The 16661-nt window shown below is 38.8% G+C and overlaps 1 protein-coding gene across 1 annotated transcript in view; it reads right to left on the bottom strand.

Moving 5' to 3' along the window:
• Positions 1–2754: 2754 nt before the first annotated feature.
• nalf1b (NALCN channel auxiliary factor 1b) overlaps positions 2755–16661 on the bottom strand; it is a gene marked incomplete at its 5' end in the record, with an annotated part of 105654 nt that continues 91747 nt past the window's right edge. Inside the window, 2 exons of the mRNA XM_079464835.1 lie at positions 2755–6936; positions 8760–8931. Of these exons, the coding sequence (XP_079320961.1) occupies positions 6659–6936; positions 8760–8931 (450 nt within the window). The 3' untranslated portion in view covers positions 2755–6658. The remainder of the gene's footprint in view (positions 6937–8759; positions 8932–16661) is intronic.

The following is a 16661-nucleotide window of genomic DNA, read 5'->3' as shown; positions in this document are numbered from 1 at the left end:
TCTAAGAATTAGATTACCCATCTATTTATTTATATTTACATGCAAACTAAACAAAAACAAAACACGCCTGGTGAAGTTAAGAATTAGGACATGCGTTTATTTTATATTTCTCTTCATTAGAATTCTTCCTTGTTGTAATTTTCACTTTATTCTATTGTATGTTTGTGTGAATTAATAAATCAATCAATAGAAAATATACATGCACACATACATATCTATAAATTCAATTCGATTAACATAGCGCTTTTACACTTTGCATCCAAAGCAGCTTTACAGGGGGAAAACGATGTGGTTTCATCTGAGAAGTGTCAGGGTCTTAAAACAAGGGAAGACATTCTGAAGAATGTTTGCTACAATACAGCTTTGACTTGCATGGTATGGAAAAATACTATGGACTTGAAATGGTAGCAGAAACCTCCTTGTTTTTAAAATATGACAAACATTTGTTATGGCCTCTGTCTCTCAAAAGCAACTTGCTATTTACTTCATTTGCCATTTGTTATACAATCCTTGAAAATGTCTTACATGTGGTTGTGAAAGTTTTTTATTTGGACATTATTTGACACATTCTGTGATTATTATTGTAACCATCTTCATGTAAAAACAGTGGTATTTCGATTACACCCACTTCGTCTGCGATAAAAAACGCTAACGCGATCTCCTCCATTGTTCACGTTTGCAGGCGAGAAAACAGCGAGTTTCAGAAAGTGTCCGACTTCAAAGGTCTTTTTTGACTCCTCCCCTTACTGCAGCCGCCTACTCTGACCTACATTTCAGGCGCATCTCAAACAAGCCTAATATCAGGAAACGCAATGCCGCGCAACATTTCAGTGTCCAGGAACACCGGATTCCTCCGTAAGTCGCAGTGAAGCCGCAAGCGACCGTATTCGTCGAGTCCAGCTGCTTGTAATTTCAGCAAATATTGTTTGTTTTAGTCCCGGTTTATGTGTTTCTCCTATAAGCCATTTTGCCGCGTGTTTTACCCCTCAGGGGAACGCGTCCCGGTGCTCAAGGGGGCGTGTCCCGGCATTTTCAGGTGGGAAAGTGACGTCGATGCATACCCTCTATACTGGGGGTTCAAAGTTCATACAGCAATATATTGCTATGTTATGAATACTTACCACAGCTGTTTTTATAAAGCTTATAGATATGATTATAGCTATATTTCCCTGATAGCACACGCACATCTGGCATATATCTATTTGATGTCTACATTTTCGTCTGCAAGACATCTGGCAGATGCTGTTTGCTCATCTGCCCTGCATATCGGAGACGTCAGATGTCATATAGACCTCTAGAAGACGTCTGTAAGATGTTTATGATTTAGAATGGATGTACAACAGCTCTTTCTAAGATGTTTAGCAGATGTTTTTCCTGTTCTCCAGATCTTTAGCAGACATCTGACAGACGTACCTGCGCTATCTGGGTTAATGTCGATGTTAATGTAAGCAGTATTGCCGAAGTATTAAAGAACAGAGTAAAATAAACCGTATGCTAATAATAACATTATAAATCATCCGTCAACTCATGAAACGTATGAGTTAGTATGGTATCTAGGCCTATGTATTGCAAGAATGTAAAGTGTGCTAGAAACTATTAAAAATCTATAATGATGTTCCCATCCACCAAATAACATCCCAACAAAAAAGGTCTATAAAAGACCATTATAATTTCAATTAAAACATATAAAATATCCACAAGTAAAGCCATTATAATTACAATTTCTTATTTTTTCCGTAGCATATTTTTTCTGTAGGGTTTGTAAAGGCTTCACTGACTGAGTTTATCTGAAAATCCATCAATGTACGCATTCACAATGTACAGTCTTTTGACTTTTGAGAAAATGAACATTCTTGAGCATAGGCCTACTAGTTGTTTTTATTAAACAGTGTTAAACATGTTTTCAGTGGATCTGGTATGAAAACCACTTTAAAAAATGTTCTTAAAGAACAAATACAGTAAGCGAATACTTGTGATAAAGCTACTGTGACTTGTCTACCCACTGTTATATCAATTTATTTACTTTAAAGGCCTATCATTAACTAGAAAATTGTCTTAAATGAGAAATATACAGGCGTTATGTAGTAGGTATTCTGTTTATTCTGACCGTATAGACACAGTATTGGACTTTGGACGCTTTCTTTAATGTGATTTTGTGAGCACAAATAACAGTTGTAACTTAAGGTGTCTTCATTTGTGTCTTGACTCTCTTGGTTTATTACTGTCCATTTCCATGTGTTCTTTTTTATGTTTTTTATTTTCAATTTTTTTCTATTTTCAATTTTTTTACTTGTTAGTTATGTAACTCGGTAGCAACTGTAAAATGTCAGAAGAGTGTGGCAGTCCGGTTAATCGGGTCTGACCCACAAACTTGTAAAACTGGATGGTTAACTGAAGGGCCAATTTGCCATAATCCTGAACAAAATTCTTCTTATACTTAACTGTACATACCAATATAGTTTATAAATATAATTAATGAAGTGTAGATATTGTAATATGTATATATTTAGTTTGATGATGATACGTTTATCCTATGATGTAACCTTACAACATGCAATCTGCTTGACAAAGATTTGATTTCACTTGGCCTCAAAGACATTTGTTTGTATCGTCTCTGAATGCCCCATGAAGGACGGCGAGATTGCAAGCACACACCTCCTTTGACTTACAAATGTCGCTTACTGTTTCAGATTCAGCACACACGCTCAATGAAAGCCCACCCCGACACAAATGAACAGATAGTATTTCTTATTTCATCAGAACACAACTTTAATCATTTTAGCAGTATAATCGTACCTTCGAAAAGATCATAACTCGTGAGATTGTTTTTATAAATTATTTCATCAAAGTTTGTAAAAAAATTAAATAGGTTACTGAACTAAATCATCTATAATATTACAATATAACGGTAGTATAATAATATTGTTTTTTTTCAGTAGTCATAGTCATAATGTTATCTCTATATGCCTTTTAACCTTTTCGTCTTTTTTTCTTAAAGTCATTGCTTTTGCACATCCCATCACATAGCATCACGGCCTTCGGGTGCTAAGGTTGTGACTAAGAGGACAGTTCTTGCGATTAAAGCACTTCGCTCTCAGTATGGATCTCAGCACAAACCAACCAGTGATCTCTGACACTTGAAAAAGAGGATTAAAAAAGGACACCAACTTCGAACACAAGGAAACCTCGAAATCAAACAGAGACACACATTTGTTTAGCATTCTCGTAACGTATTTACAACGCAAAAACAACTGAGGTTGAGGGCTGCATAGGTCCACAGGATTCAGAAAGAGAAAAGAAAGTATTTCTGCTTGCTAAGTGATTACGCTGTGTGGAATACTACTTACACAACTGGAGCTGTACTCGGAAATTACCATAAAACATGTGCAAGCATAAAATACATCTTATATTAGGTTTGGTGGTGTTGAAGCGATATTAGCAGGCATCTGTTACATTCAATCTTGTTGGACGCTGAGACATAGAATGACTGGACCCCACAAACACAGAGAAACATGTTACGAAGGTGACAAAGTCGGACAAATCGGTGCCATCACAAAGGTCTCCATTTAGGTTGATGTTAGTCGGTTTGTCATGAACGGTCTCGTTTCCGCCTGATAAGGTGTCTGCTTTAACATTCATTGCATTGGACCATTGTTGTAAACATTTAATCATAGTTATATTCAAGGACAGATTATGGGCCTGATAGAACCCCAGAATCATCTATGGATGTTGATTTTTCATATTTGAATCGAATATTCTTTCATCTGGACCTTATATCTCGCAATTGCAACAAATGGGGAGCCTCAGGGCCCTCCAGGACTATAATCCATCCTTGATATTGACACTTGAGTGTGACACAACCCTTCCGTACTCATATAACAAAGAATATATACAAATAAGTGAGGAGCACATACAGTATGTGTATGTAGGACTGATGTATACAAGTGCCGCTATAACAAACATCCAGAACGTCCGGGGAAATGAATAACTAACAAGACACAGAGCTCACCCCTCTCTCATTTTATCGGTACTGCTCTTTACATTAGACATCTTCATTTCATCTGGCCCTGGTGAAGAAGTTGATTCGTTTTGTTTGGAGACGAAACAGAGATCATCATTTATATTCTATTTACTGTTGCAGAGCAGGTGGTCTCGGACGAATGTCCGGGGTTATAAACTAACTCTCTAATAAGCTCTCAGGAGGTCATCTCTCTCGTTCACTGTGGTTTCCTCTAATTATTCATTAGTGAAATCCAATCCCTGCTTGGTGACGGCCAGTAGGCATCTCGAATAGACTGCGGCCTGTTTTCCCCTAACATACGGATTTGCTTGATTATGGTCTTGTTCTGAATTTGATTCCGCGAGTGACATACCACCCGTCATGCCATTTCTGGGTTCATTTAAAGAAGGTCAATGTATTATATAAATTATATGCGGTGTGTTGTTTAAGATGACCGGACGGACCGATAAGACCGGACTTCTGATGCTAAGTCACACATCAGATATGTTTAATGACCCAAGATAAACCTGTCATTTGATAAAACTCTAGCCTAAATTGAAAGCCAAAAACGGCTGGGATGTAAATGAACCCCTTGATCCGAGTACATCAATTTAGCATGAAATTCAGAAATAACTACATAAAAAATAAGCTTCTCTCTCTGTATTTGGTCATTCAGGTCACACTGAACTGCATTAGCAAAAAAAAAACTTGTGCTTCTGACACCTCGAAATGTAATTTGCTAGTAGTAGATTATATTGCAAAAGGGCCAATGGATAGTTTTTTTTCAAGTGAAACATTTTCTTAAGCGTTTTGTCAATATTTCGAGTTTAATGGCAAACTATGTGCAAAACAAAAGGAAATATCAGGAGAAAATAAAATGCCTCAAATAACAGAAATGCAAACATCCAACAGAAGTCAATCCTTGATTTTAAGCTAAAGGCAGTTTTAAAGATTTAAAGGTGGCAAAGATGACCCATTTTTATTCCTAACCTTTTTTTAAAATACATGCATTATGTTGTCTATTGAAATGGCAGCTACAACACTTACAATATAATTCTCTTTTTTTCTACTTAGCATACTTGGCTCTAAATGACTCGTGTGCATGTATGTCAGTGTGCATGTTGCTTTTCCTACACGCTTGTGATGATGGATGAGTTTTAACACCGTGGACACAGAAGCGTGACCGCACCTTTCCATAGGTTCACAATGAGGCTATGTGAGATCTGTCTTTAAAAAGGCTTCTTTTTGCGCGCGTGTCAGAATAATACCTGTAGAAAACAAATAAAATAGATCAGCCCTTAACGATGCCTCGCTTGCTCATTAACAACCAACCGAATCGAGATCCGCCGGCCCAGCCACCTGAGATGGGCCTTCTCCGAACCATCCATCGGGAGCGGTTTGATTAAGCCCCCCAATGGCTTGTTTGTTTCAGATTTATGACTATCTTAGATTCGTAACAAATGAATGTAGTTTCCACTGAGTTGCTCATGCCTCACCAATCTCTTTATGCGAATGTTTCAGGAATGTTTGAATGTGAATGTGTGTATACATGATGGGTAAGCCCTTTACTGTAGTAAGGAACGTCGTGTGTGATGGATCCTCTCTGTGTTTGGGGTATTTTGTTTCGTAAGCTCCGATTGGCTGGTTTCATGCTGCGACTTAAAGGTACGATCTCCTCTTTTAACCCCCACCGCACTACCTTGTGACCAGATTCCGATTTGTTCCCTTCAAATTTAGTAGTGTAGTCAAAACTCGGTGTAGTTATAACATGCAATCATAGAATATAGGGTAGATAATACAATATCTTAATACAATATATACTACTAAGGATTTGTGGACTCCGTGTTGCTCCTTTGCAGGGGACAAACACAAAACTGGATACGATATTTTAAGGACCTGTTTCAGTTTTAAGCACTTAAGCAAACAGCCCACTGACATAATGTTCTAAACGTGCCCAGACCCCCGAAGCTACTGACCCGGCCTACCAGGAAATGACATCACATCAGCGACGAAAACATCAGGCTACCTTGTTCAGGATCTTAAGGGGAGAATCTGAGTTTTGGGGAGTTTTCTAGGCAGATTTGTCAGAACCTGTTAAAACTGCTATAGAGGCTCTACAGAAACCCTCGTAATGAATAGAGCAGCATTCAGAGAGTTTGTGATTACAAAGAGAAACAAGAACATCTAAGTGGACACACACACACATATGCAAGCACAGGCGCACATGCACACGCACTCGTCCAGTCACCCACATAGACACTCGCTCTCGAATATTCTCTTGGATACTATACATTTAACTCGTCTCATGTCAATCCTTCCTGCACAAAGACCCGAATGAAACGAAAGAAAAACATGAATTAGATTCTGCAGTCATCTAGTGCAGCAGACATCTAAACCATAGACACAGTGTAAAAAAAACATGGTGCGAGAGAACTCCGCCCTCTTCCGACAAAGGCTACGGTGTTGTCCCTTGTTCTTGTTGCTTGATTTAGTTCGTCCAGAGTTTGTTTAGGTTTTTCTCAGTTTGTTTTGTTTGCTTGGTTGATTGCATGTCCACAGTCTCCACCTGAACTCTACCAGAAGTCCCGAAAAGCATTACAGTCACCCACCGTCCATCACCTGATCGGGCTTTGCTGGCGTTACTGAGTGGCTTTTCCGTCATTCCTCGTTGGAGGAGTTGGAGGTGAGGTTGAACCCGATGGGATTGTGGGATGCTGTGAGAGTGGCAACAGTATGAAGGAGGACAAGGACCAGCAGGCAGAATTTGAGTCTGCTGTTGCACAGTCTAGAGGCTGCTGAGGAGGTCAGGGATGTCCCGTGCTGACACGACGGGTGAGTTCTTTTGAGAGTGCCTTTGGAGCTGTTGTCCGTCCTGCTGTCCCATCGAACGTCGCAGCATTCTGTCTCTTCGTCTGAGGGGTTGTCCTTATGGAGCCCTGAAGCGGCAAAACACACACGTTAAGCGGTGAAGATGGTAGTACAGGAAAGGGCACAAAGCGTTTCACAGGAAGTGACACGGGTCAGCCCAAAACAGTGTTGAGCAAACATATCCTAAGACCTTTATGACAGTAAAGGTTGTTTTTACTTCCCTCAAATGTAGGATAAATGTAAAAGAAATGCATATATTTGAAAGAAAATGGTGAGTAAGGGAGTGTGTAAAAAGTTCACACTTACGTATAAACGTATCAACATTTGATTGGTAGTCAACTTTAAGACATTCACTTTAAAACATAACTATTGGTTGTAATACGCTGCTCAAATGACACAGGGTTTGTTAAACAGTTAAACAAAAATTTAAATTCTGTAATTCTTTGTGTACATATATTTGAATTGATAATGTTGTAAATGCACTAGCCCTATGCTGTTCCAAACATATCGGTATTCTGTTATTTTTATCTGATTCTATGAAACAGTGCTATGTGATTACCTTTATCTTTTCAATTCCACAGAAACACACTAAAAAAAACGTATATTGGTTGGGAACAACATGACATGAGTAAAACATGAAACAAATGTTTAAATCTGTTTCTTAAACGTAATGTAATTCATTTACTTTTCCAATTGACCTGGGCACACACATCATACGTCACCTACAGTTTGACAGGTGTATAACATCATGTTGTGGCGATGAGGGAGGCATATGCGGGGGAGGAGGGGGGGTCTAAAGATTAGCACTGTGAGTCAAGTCTGTGTTAAGTGGGGATACTTGAAGCGATTAAAGGGCATGTAATTATACAGTCTGACCACTCAGCCAGCCTGTGTGCTCTCCATTTCCCATTTATCATCAGTCTGTCTCATTAAAGCGCAAGCCCGCAGGCCACCGGGAGGCCAGAGCGTTCATTCATATGCAGTACTCAGCATGTATCCGCTAGGATTAGGAGATAAGCAATAAGCATATCCAGATAAACAGCATCCAGTGCTTTGAGTACAGCCGCCTTTTGGTTCTCAACATTCAGATGAGAGAAAGCCCATTTCATGCCCTCTGGATTCATACCCATGACTGGTATAATTATTCAAGTCAAATGGAGGATAATTCAAAGATAAAGTGTCTATTAATCCGCTGAGTTGACTCAAATTGTGTGCGTATAGGTTACGATCACGCTTATTCTTGTGATAAAAGTCTACAGCAGGGAAGAGGAGGTGAGAATTGTACTTTCTGTTTCTGCCACAAGGTGGTAACAGAGACAAAGTGTTTGAACAAAATCAGCAATGGCTGTCCAAACCCTGAAAATGTTGTCTTCTCAGGCAGTAGCTATGCAGAGGAATGAAGACATCAATAGTGCCTGCGTAACATTCTGTCTACAAAACTGCATTCATCAGATTTTGATATCCCACAGTCCTGTGTGTTTTTGTTATTAAAATGGTGTCAGGATATGGCAAAAATATGAAAATAAATAATTGCAAGAAAAGAGCAAAAGTCACTTTACCTCTAAACTCACTTTTACCAGTGTCCACACCCATAAGTTATAACGTTTATTCGTTATGTATTTGTTATCTATTAACAATATGTATTTATCGTTCTACAGATAGGAAAAATGCTCTGTAAGCGATCTCAATAATATCTTTCGTCTGTTTCTCTTAAATTTAGAACAGTTTTTAAAATCGTTATAGTTATATTTACCGATATGGTTCTTTGTGTCAACCTTTTTCAAACACAAGCACCATTTTTATACACTACCTGTTACAATTCACTCGATCCACTTAGCCAGAAGAGGCCGAACAGATGATTTATTTGTATGAGAAAGGTCAAAGCACTCACCTGTGCATATAAAACTGGGGCTTCCTCCGTAGATGAGCTCATCATTGTCAGGCAATATGAAGGGACACCTCTGCTGGACCTCCAGGCAGTACTTCCTGCAGGGGATCCTGTTGCTGCAGTGCATCTGTGTGGTTTGGAAGAACTGGGCACAGATCCACTGTTTGTAGACAGTCTGCAGAGAGAACAGTACAGAAGGAGAGCCAGAAGGAGAGTTGTTAGAGCTTAAGGTCTGGGTGTCCAATTGCAATTGATTACATCATCAGTACCGTGGTAACAGTCATCGCCTAAGTTGCACCTGCGTTTCCTGTGTAGTTTTGTTTCGCACACATTTAGAGAGACTTTGTGCCGTTCATACAAAAATGAAAATCATTTAGTCGTCCTCAGATTGTTCCAAACCTCTATACATGTCTTTCTTCTGTTAAACACAAAGGAAGATATTTGGAAGATGTTCAGTATCCGAGTATTTATTAGTATTTATTTTTCCTACGACAGTAACGGGGGACGAGATCAGCTCGGTTTCTGACATTCTTACAAATATCTTCCTCTGTGCAGAACAAAGACATGTATACAGGTTTGGAACAATCCGAGAGTAATAAATGATGACAGAATTTTCATTATTGGGTGAACTATCACTGCACAAAGTCTCTCTTTATGTTTTATATTTTCAGCGAAACTTTGATTTCAATCGTCTCCTCCGATTTATATTTTGACAGTGTGTACGTTTTTTGATATCTATACATTATATAAATTGTGAATCATTCCTTTAAAGCATGAGATTATTAAGCCGATAAGAAAAAAGTAATCGACCTACTTCACTGAAAATAACTGAGAGCTCAAATAAGTCTCAACCACCAAGCAATGAATTGTTTCAGTTTGCTCAAAAAAACATTTTGTGGACCATTTAGTGTTCTTAAAATCGTCCTTAAACTAAGTAACTAAACTAAACCAAAAGCAGATTTTCTAGTGCTGAAACCAAACCAGCAGGACTTCCTCACTTAAAAATGTGCTCAATCAAACAAGTGAAAGAACGATATTACACCTAAACCATTTGCTTGGACAGTTTTCTTTGTGAACCACACAATAGTGTTAAAAGGCTGAATGAATGAACAGTAAAGCATTAATAGGACCTGTATCAACGACTCAGAATCTCAGGCTTTCCAGCAGCCATTAGTCACGGCTGACCCAACACGTGACATCACTTCCTGTCACCCATCATGAATCGTTCTGCCTGTACTCATCTTCTTTGAGAGAGAGAGAGAGAGAGAGAGAGAAGGCAGGGAAAGGAGTCCAAACAAACATAAACGCTCCTGCACTGACTTCTCCAACAGACTTGTTGTCGCAATATGTTTCCGTCAGAAGGCAGAGGAATACGGTCCTCAACTCCCTCTCCAACAACAGCTCGGGCAATTATGATGGCAATGAATCACTGTCTTTGCCTTAAGCACAGAGTCTTGCCTGACTGCGTCCGCACACAGTTGTACATCATGTCACGTCGCCATCCGAGATGAAATATTTATGTGGCGTCACTCGTGCACACTCTTTAAAAAGCACATTTCCTTCCACAGCCTTGATCCTCCGCCGCTTTCGTTCGCCTGCAAGGGCTTATTAGATTCGCAGAGAGCCAACCTCTCAGCAGGCGTTTGCTAATGCCTGTTCATATAATGAATCCCTCCTGAGATGGAGGTAAAGCAGACGGTTGTGAAGGATGACAGATCACAGAGTGGGGTAGGACCACAGCCTACTGTCTCCTCTCCGGGCCATTTCAGGCAGACCTGATTGACATTCAAGCAGGCAGCTTTTCACAGGTGAAATAAGCTTTTGTGGGAGTCATACGAGGACATGATGTACTCCAGTCAGCATTATAGCTGAACATGACAGAGGTTGAACAAAACCGCGGACTGCAGTAATAGACATCAAAGATCTGGCAGAGACAGGCTTTTGAACGTCAGCATTAAGGCTGGTCAACATCACTTCGAAGAACCGCCCACTAACACACGAAGGCCGACAGGTAAAATTACTTTCTGTGTTGAAATGTTATTTAGGGGGCAGGAGAATCTGAAATCAATGATGTCGCAATAATAGGCCGATGTGGAAAAACTAAAAGTAAGACTCTGTTCACAATTCAGTCAGCCTTGACGTTTGCACACTGTTGAGCTGCCTTGTATAAAGAAGCGTTCTACCAAAACAAAACCTTTACAGTGTCTCTCTTATTTGAAAAAAAAAACACAGTTACACTGATGACTTTGAAAAATGCTTTTATCCAAAATGACGGCTTTACATTAGAGCAGTATCTGTGTTTCTTGGCATTCTAGAGCTCCAGGAAATATGCAGGCAGTGTTTTACAAAAAGCCAATGCAAAGTGCATTACATATTCAGCTCAATGGATTTTGGCATGTTTGTATTCTATGCAAATTGTACATGCATGCCACCCTAAAATTGGGCCTGTAGTCCTGATCCCACCCCCCCCTCTCTCATCCCTTTTCTCATGTCTGCTCTCCACTGTGCTCTGAACCACATTGCAAAAAACATACAGTATATTACTTTTTTTTTATCGCTTAACCCATTAGTAGCATAATTATAAGGTCCAGGCCAGGCATTACTAAATTCTTAAAGGAATATTTCATTCAAAGCATATACATCCATTCATCATAAAAGTATAAATAAATGCTTCTTGAAATGAAACAGTAGGTGTTTGTAAAAAGTGATTCATATTTTTATTTTTAAATAATTAATAATAAATGTATTTGGTTCCTGCATGTCTTGTGACGATATATCATATAACAACCAGACGTGAAACGTGAGAGAATCATGTGATTTTAAATTATTGGCGTTTAGTTTGTTATTCATTTCGCTCAATAAGCTCAAATATTGATTGTTTCTTACACCTACTGTTTAAAACGCTACGGATGCAATTTGGATTACGTTAACGATGGATGGGTGTACTTCTTGAGCGGATCTGTTTCTCCTGTTTTCATTTTCTGCAAATAAATGCAAATAAGACAATATTTTTATTTGAAATTTGGGAGAAATGTTGTTAGTAGTTCACAAAAGTTAGTAGTATATACAAAAAATATAATTTCAACTAAATGCATACTCATAAATAGTAAATTCACAAAAACTTAAAATAATTTCAACATGGTATCGTCATGTTTTCCGTGGCTGTATGCAGGAACGTAGCTAGAGAATTCTGGACCCCCTGAAAATATATTGATGTGGGCCCCCACCACCTTCAAACTAATAGAGGGATATTTTATATCAAGTTTTATATCATATCACTTTGACGTAGTCTATTTACATATAACAGAAGATGGTAATGTTGTTGTAAACCCTTTTTTAAATGTTTAAAAATGTTTTATTTAATAAATACGTGAAGACTTTTAACAAACTAATAAAAGAATAATAAAAGACAAAACATCAATGAATAAAACGGATGTAAAAATGACCAGCAGTATTTTCAATCAGTCTGTTTTCAATTCTGAGCTAGCTGTAGGACTAAACCATTAACCATTTTTGGGGAGGGGAATCACAATTATTTAGAAAAACTTTTTGTGGATTTCATTAAAATCTTATCTATACAATTCATGTATTAAAACTATTTACAAAACAGGTGACTCTATGGTATAACTGTTGGATTTTGTGAGGGTCCTTGGCAGTGGGTGCCCCTAGAATTCTCACCACCTTTCACCCCACTAGCGACGGCCCTGGCTGTAGGTATACTGTGTATATTTAAATAAAACATCAACTTGACTATGTTGAATGTTGAAGCAGAAGAACGTAAGTCACATACATCTGTTATAGCATGAGGATGAGTAAATGATCACAGGATTTACAGTGTTCCTTTAAATCTACTACAAAGGCTTAGCAGTCTACAGTGTTTTGTAGAAAAACACCACTAGATGGAGGCGCCTACTTGTTTGGGAATTGGCTACCAAGATTATTACATTACCACATTGAAAATAAAAACATATACCAACACAAGCAATACAGACAAAATAACTTTAGCTAACTTAAAGACAGCTGTCCTTGAATATGGATCATTGAAGATCTCAAGCCTTTCTTCTCAAGCCTTTTTTAGTGCTGTGTGATGGGAAGTGTTGTGACACTTTTTTAAAGTGACAGACGGTTTTAAGTGGACCAGTGCGGTGAGATGATGTCTTCACACGCACACCTCAAACACTCTAGCTCGCTTAAGATGGCCACACACACACATAGCCAAATGCACGTGGCGTGCATGAGCAGAACCCTGGAGACTGCGAGGGTGGCGACATGCTGCTGGCATTTGGCGTTGGCACATGATGAAATTAATCCAGAGCTCATTTACAGTGCCGCTGTTTGGCAAATCAGCTCATACTGACAGAGAGAGAAGCTAATTCCTGTAAATGCGCAGAGGCTGGGCGTTTTCCGCAGACACATGGAGACTTCAACATGTGAATGTCGCATCTTTTCTAATCTGCACCATAAACGCTGATATTTCCATCTGCCTGGGGTGTGGCAGTTCTTCCATCCTGGTATTGGCCTAATCTTATGGATTCATCTGAAGCGACCAATCACAACACAGAACAAAGAATGATGTCAGGGATGCCGAATGTTCAGATGTTAACTAACAGACAGACAGACCCAGAAGACATTGACATCCCTCGGAGGTTGCTTTGGAGACTTATGGCATTCTCAGTTACATTTTGTTCAGGTATGAACTGTATTTTAGGAGACATATAAATAGAAACAATTGAAAATATAAATCAATAAAGCAAGACAATAGAGATAATTTGGTCTTCAGAGAATTTGATAAGAAATGTATTAGTTTATATTGAAATCATAACACATTCGGCAAACGGTTTTATCCAAAGTGTCTCTGCATTTCTATTTCTCAGTTTTAGTGTTTCTTTACAAAAATCTTTGAGGTGACAGATGTGAGATTATTACTCTATGCACGAGCAAATCGGGGAAACAGACGATATAAGCAAAAATGACATTACATTTGGTAGACACTATCCAATGCAATTCACAGTGCATTCAAAGTATGCATTTTATCAGAATGTGTGTTTCCGAAATCAAACCTATGACCGCTGCGCTGCTTACTACCTATTCAACTACAGGAACCAAGCTCGACTTGCTCTCCATTTAATCCCATTGCTGTCCAGAATAAACATCTAGAAAATATATTTTGCGATTCGGCTTTCCTTTAGCACGCAGCACAATCACACATCATCTCACCATGAACACACAGAGATTCCTCTGTAACAACTTTCACAGCGCATCACCTTTCACACGCCAACCATTATTTCACAGCACTTCCCCTAAAAACTCTCACGACGTGTAAATATTTTTTATTGCAGCAAGAGTTCGGTATGACCCCCTTGAATCTATCCTGTCCTGTGCTCCATTAGAGATGTGATGAGGGCTGAACCCCTCGCAGATGAGTATAAATGCATTATCACTGCTCAACACAAGCTGAGGGATGGGGTGAGCTTGCATCATCGGTACAGTCTCTGCTGAATGCGCTTGAAGGACACGGCACTAAGAGAAACATTTACTTTTCTGAAAGCTGGTTAACGGCAAACTGCATGTTTCTGTTTTTCTGCCTAGTTGTGGCACGAATATTTGCCACTATTTCAATTTACAACACTAGTTAATCTAAAGAACTCATTTATAAAGCATAGCATTATTTAATGTGATCTCATTTCAGCCTATTTTGTATCTGTATATTAGCTAGATTTATCATTTGGAGGCCCCATGCAGCATTTACTCGATCGGAGTGACCAGCAGATGGCGATAGCGTGAAACTGGAGCACTGCAGATTTTCTCACTTAGCAGTAACTCATTCACTATGACATGGCAATGCTGCTTTTGTCCTTTTCACTGCAGGTTGAGTATATACTCATATACTCAATAAAACAGCATCCATAAATGTCTGTTATGGCCCTGCCTTTAGACATAGGTTATGTTCAGAATGGGATCTTGGCTCAAAAACAAAATACAGCACAGAATACATATGCTATCTGTTCTTTTTTACAAAATACATTATTCCACAATAAACATTTCTAAGAGTAGCGAGCTACATTGACAGTTCCTTATTCTGCCAGAAAGGGAAAGTTATAGAAAATATAAAAATGTTGTTTGTCTTTATTTTTGTATGAAAATATCCTCTTGGCAGTACAAAGAGTTTAAAAATATAGATAGAAATGACGTGTTTATTTATTACACAGACAATGGAGGATCAAGTCACGAGCAGTGCATTATGGGAAACATGGTTCTGTGCAGTCTGTTATATTGTGAGCATTTTTGAAAAATAGGGGTTGCAAAAGTAAAATGGTGCATTGTTGGGGCCCCCATACATGGAATTGCCTAGGGCCCCCAAACCACTTAATCGGCACCTGGACAAAACTAGCAGGTCTTATAAGTATTTCATGCCGAATTTGACCAAGTACAACATGGTTTAGATCAGTGATCTTGGCCCCGGAATGACATTTCTATGAACCAATCAGATTGCAGGATTAAGGGCCAGTGTTATGTCAGGGGCTTGTGTCATTCTTATCAATCTTGTCCAATTTTACTCTGGGTAAATTATGAGTTTGGGTAGTGTCTAGGTTTCAAAAGATGTTGATCAAGTGACACATCTTTGCAAAATCACCATGTATACAGTACAGTTTATACTGTGCTATTCCGATGCTATATCATACTTTACATTGGCAAGTGGTGATGTATTCCCGACTGGGAATAAAAGCCTCAGTTTTTGTTTTTATTTACTTTATTTACTCATCTCAAGCATGATGCCAAATAAAGTATACATTTAACATACACTTCCTAAACCAAAATGTATGAAGATATGTTTTCACTGGACTTTAAAAGCATTGTAAAGCTGGTTTGTATCGATGTGAATGTGATTTTTCGGCAAAATTCATAAGAACGAGCTACAATCCTGACGAGACAAAGCATTAATGCCGCAGCGCTAAAGCTGCTGTGAATCCACTTGGCCTGAAGCTTCCATACATGGAATAGATTTACAGAAATGTACCGTCGTTTGGCAAATAAATAATTTTACTCACCCATTCCCAACATTTCATCCTGTAAGCTTTCAATTATATCTCAAATGACGAGGATTACATTTATAAACATATTTATTAGTCAGTCCGTGAACGACATTCTTATAAATGGCCTGGATATGCGGCGGTGCATTCATCTTATATAGACGGAACGCTATATGAAACATATATAACCCTTCAGTTGAGCTACTTCCTGCATCACATCAGCCAGGCCTTTCTGCATCACACGACTCAAGATGCGTCACCTTTTTATGAAAATGCTAAAAATGCAAGCGCAAACCTCACTTCTAAATCCAGGCGTGATGAGGAAAGCAGTTCAGGAACGCAGACGGAATCAAGGGCAGTTTCTGATGCAGCCTTCGTCACTTTTGCTCCCAGGCTGCCGCGTACAGAAGATGGTGTGATCTCATTAGTATGAAGAGTTGAGGGAGTGTTGCTGGTGGAGCTCGGAGAACCGGGCGGCCACTACAGTCTGTGCCCTACTTACCTAAACCCCGAGCAGGGACCTGCCTGAACCTGCTATCTAACAGTGCTTCTGCTCACATGATAAATGACCAGAATGCTGTGGAATACATTTACATCTTACGTAAGTCAGTGTTTCTCATTCTTCTCCTACATTATATTTTTATTCTACTGTAGGTGGTCCAGAAGTGTAAAGCCAAATTTTTTAAATTTCTTTTTACAAATTATTTGTAAATTACCAAAAATAAAAATGGAAATTGGAAAACTAACATGAAATCCAGAATTTATTCATACCGTGTATTATGTGTCTTTCCTTTGTGTATGTGTGTGTGTGTGAGTGTGTGTGTGTGTGTGTGTGTGTGTGTGTGTTCTTTCAATACAAAAGACTGATAAGCAC

Source organism: Barbatula barbatula (genome assembly GCF_947034865.1).
Source record: "Barbatula barbatula genome assembly, chromosome: 9".
In the NCBI taxonomy this organism is placed as follows: Eukaryota; Metazoa; Chordata; class Actinopteri; order Cypriniformes; family Nemacheilidae; genus Barbatula; species Barbatula barbatula.
This window is presented reverse-complemented; position numbering and strand designations above follow the sequence as displayed.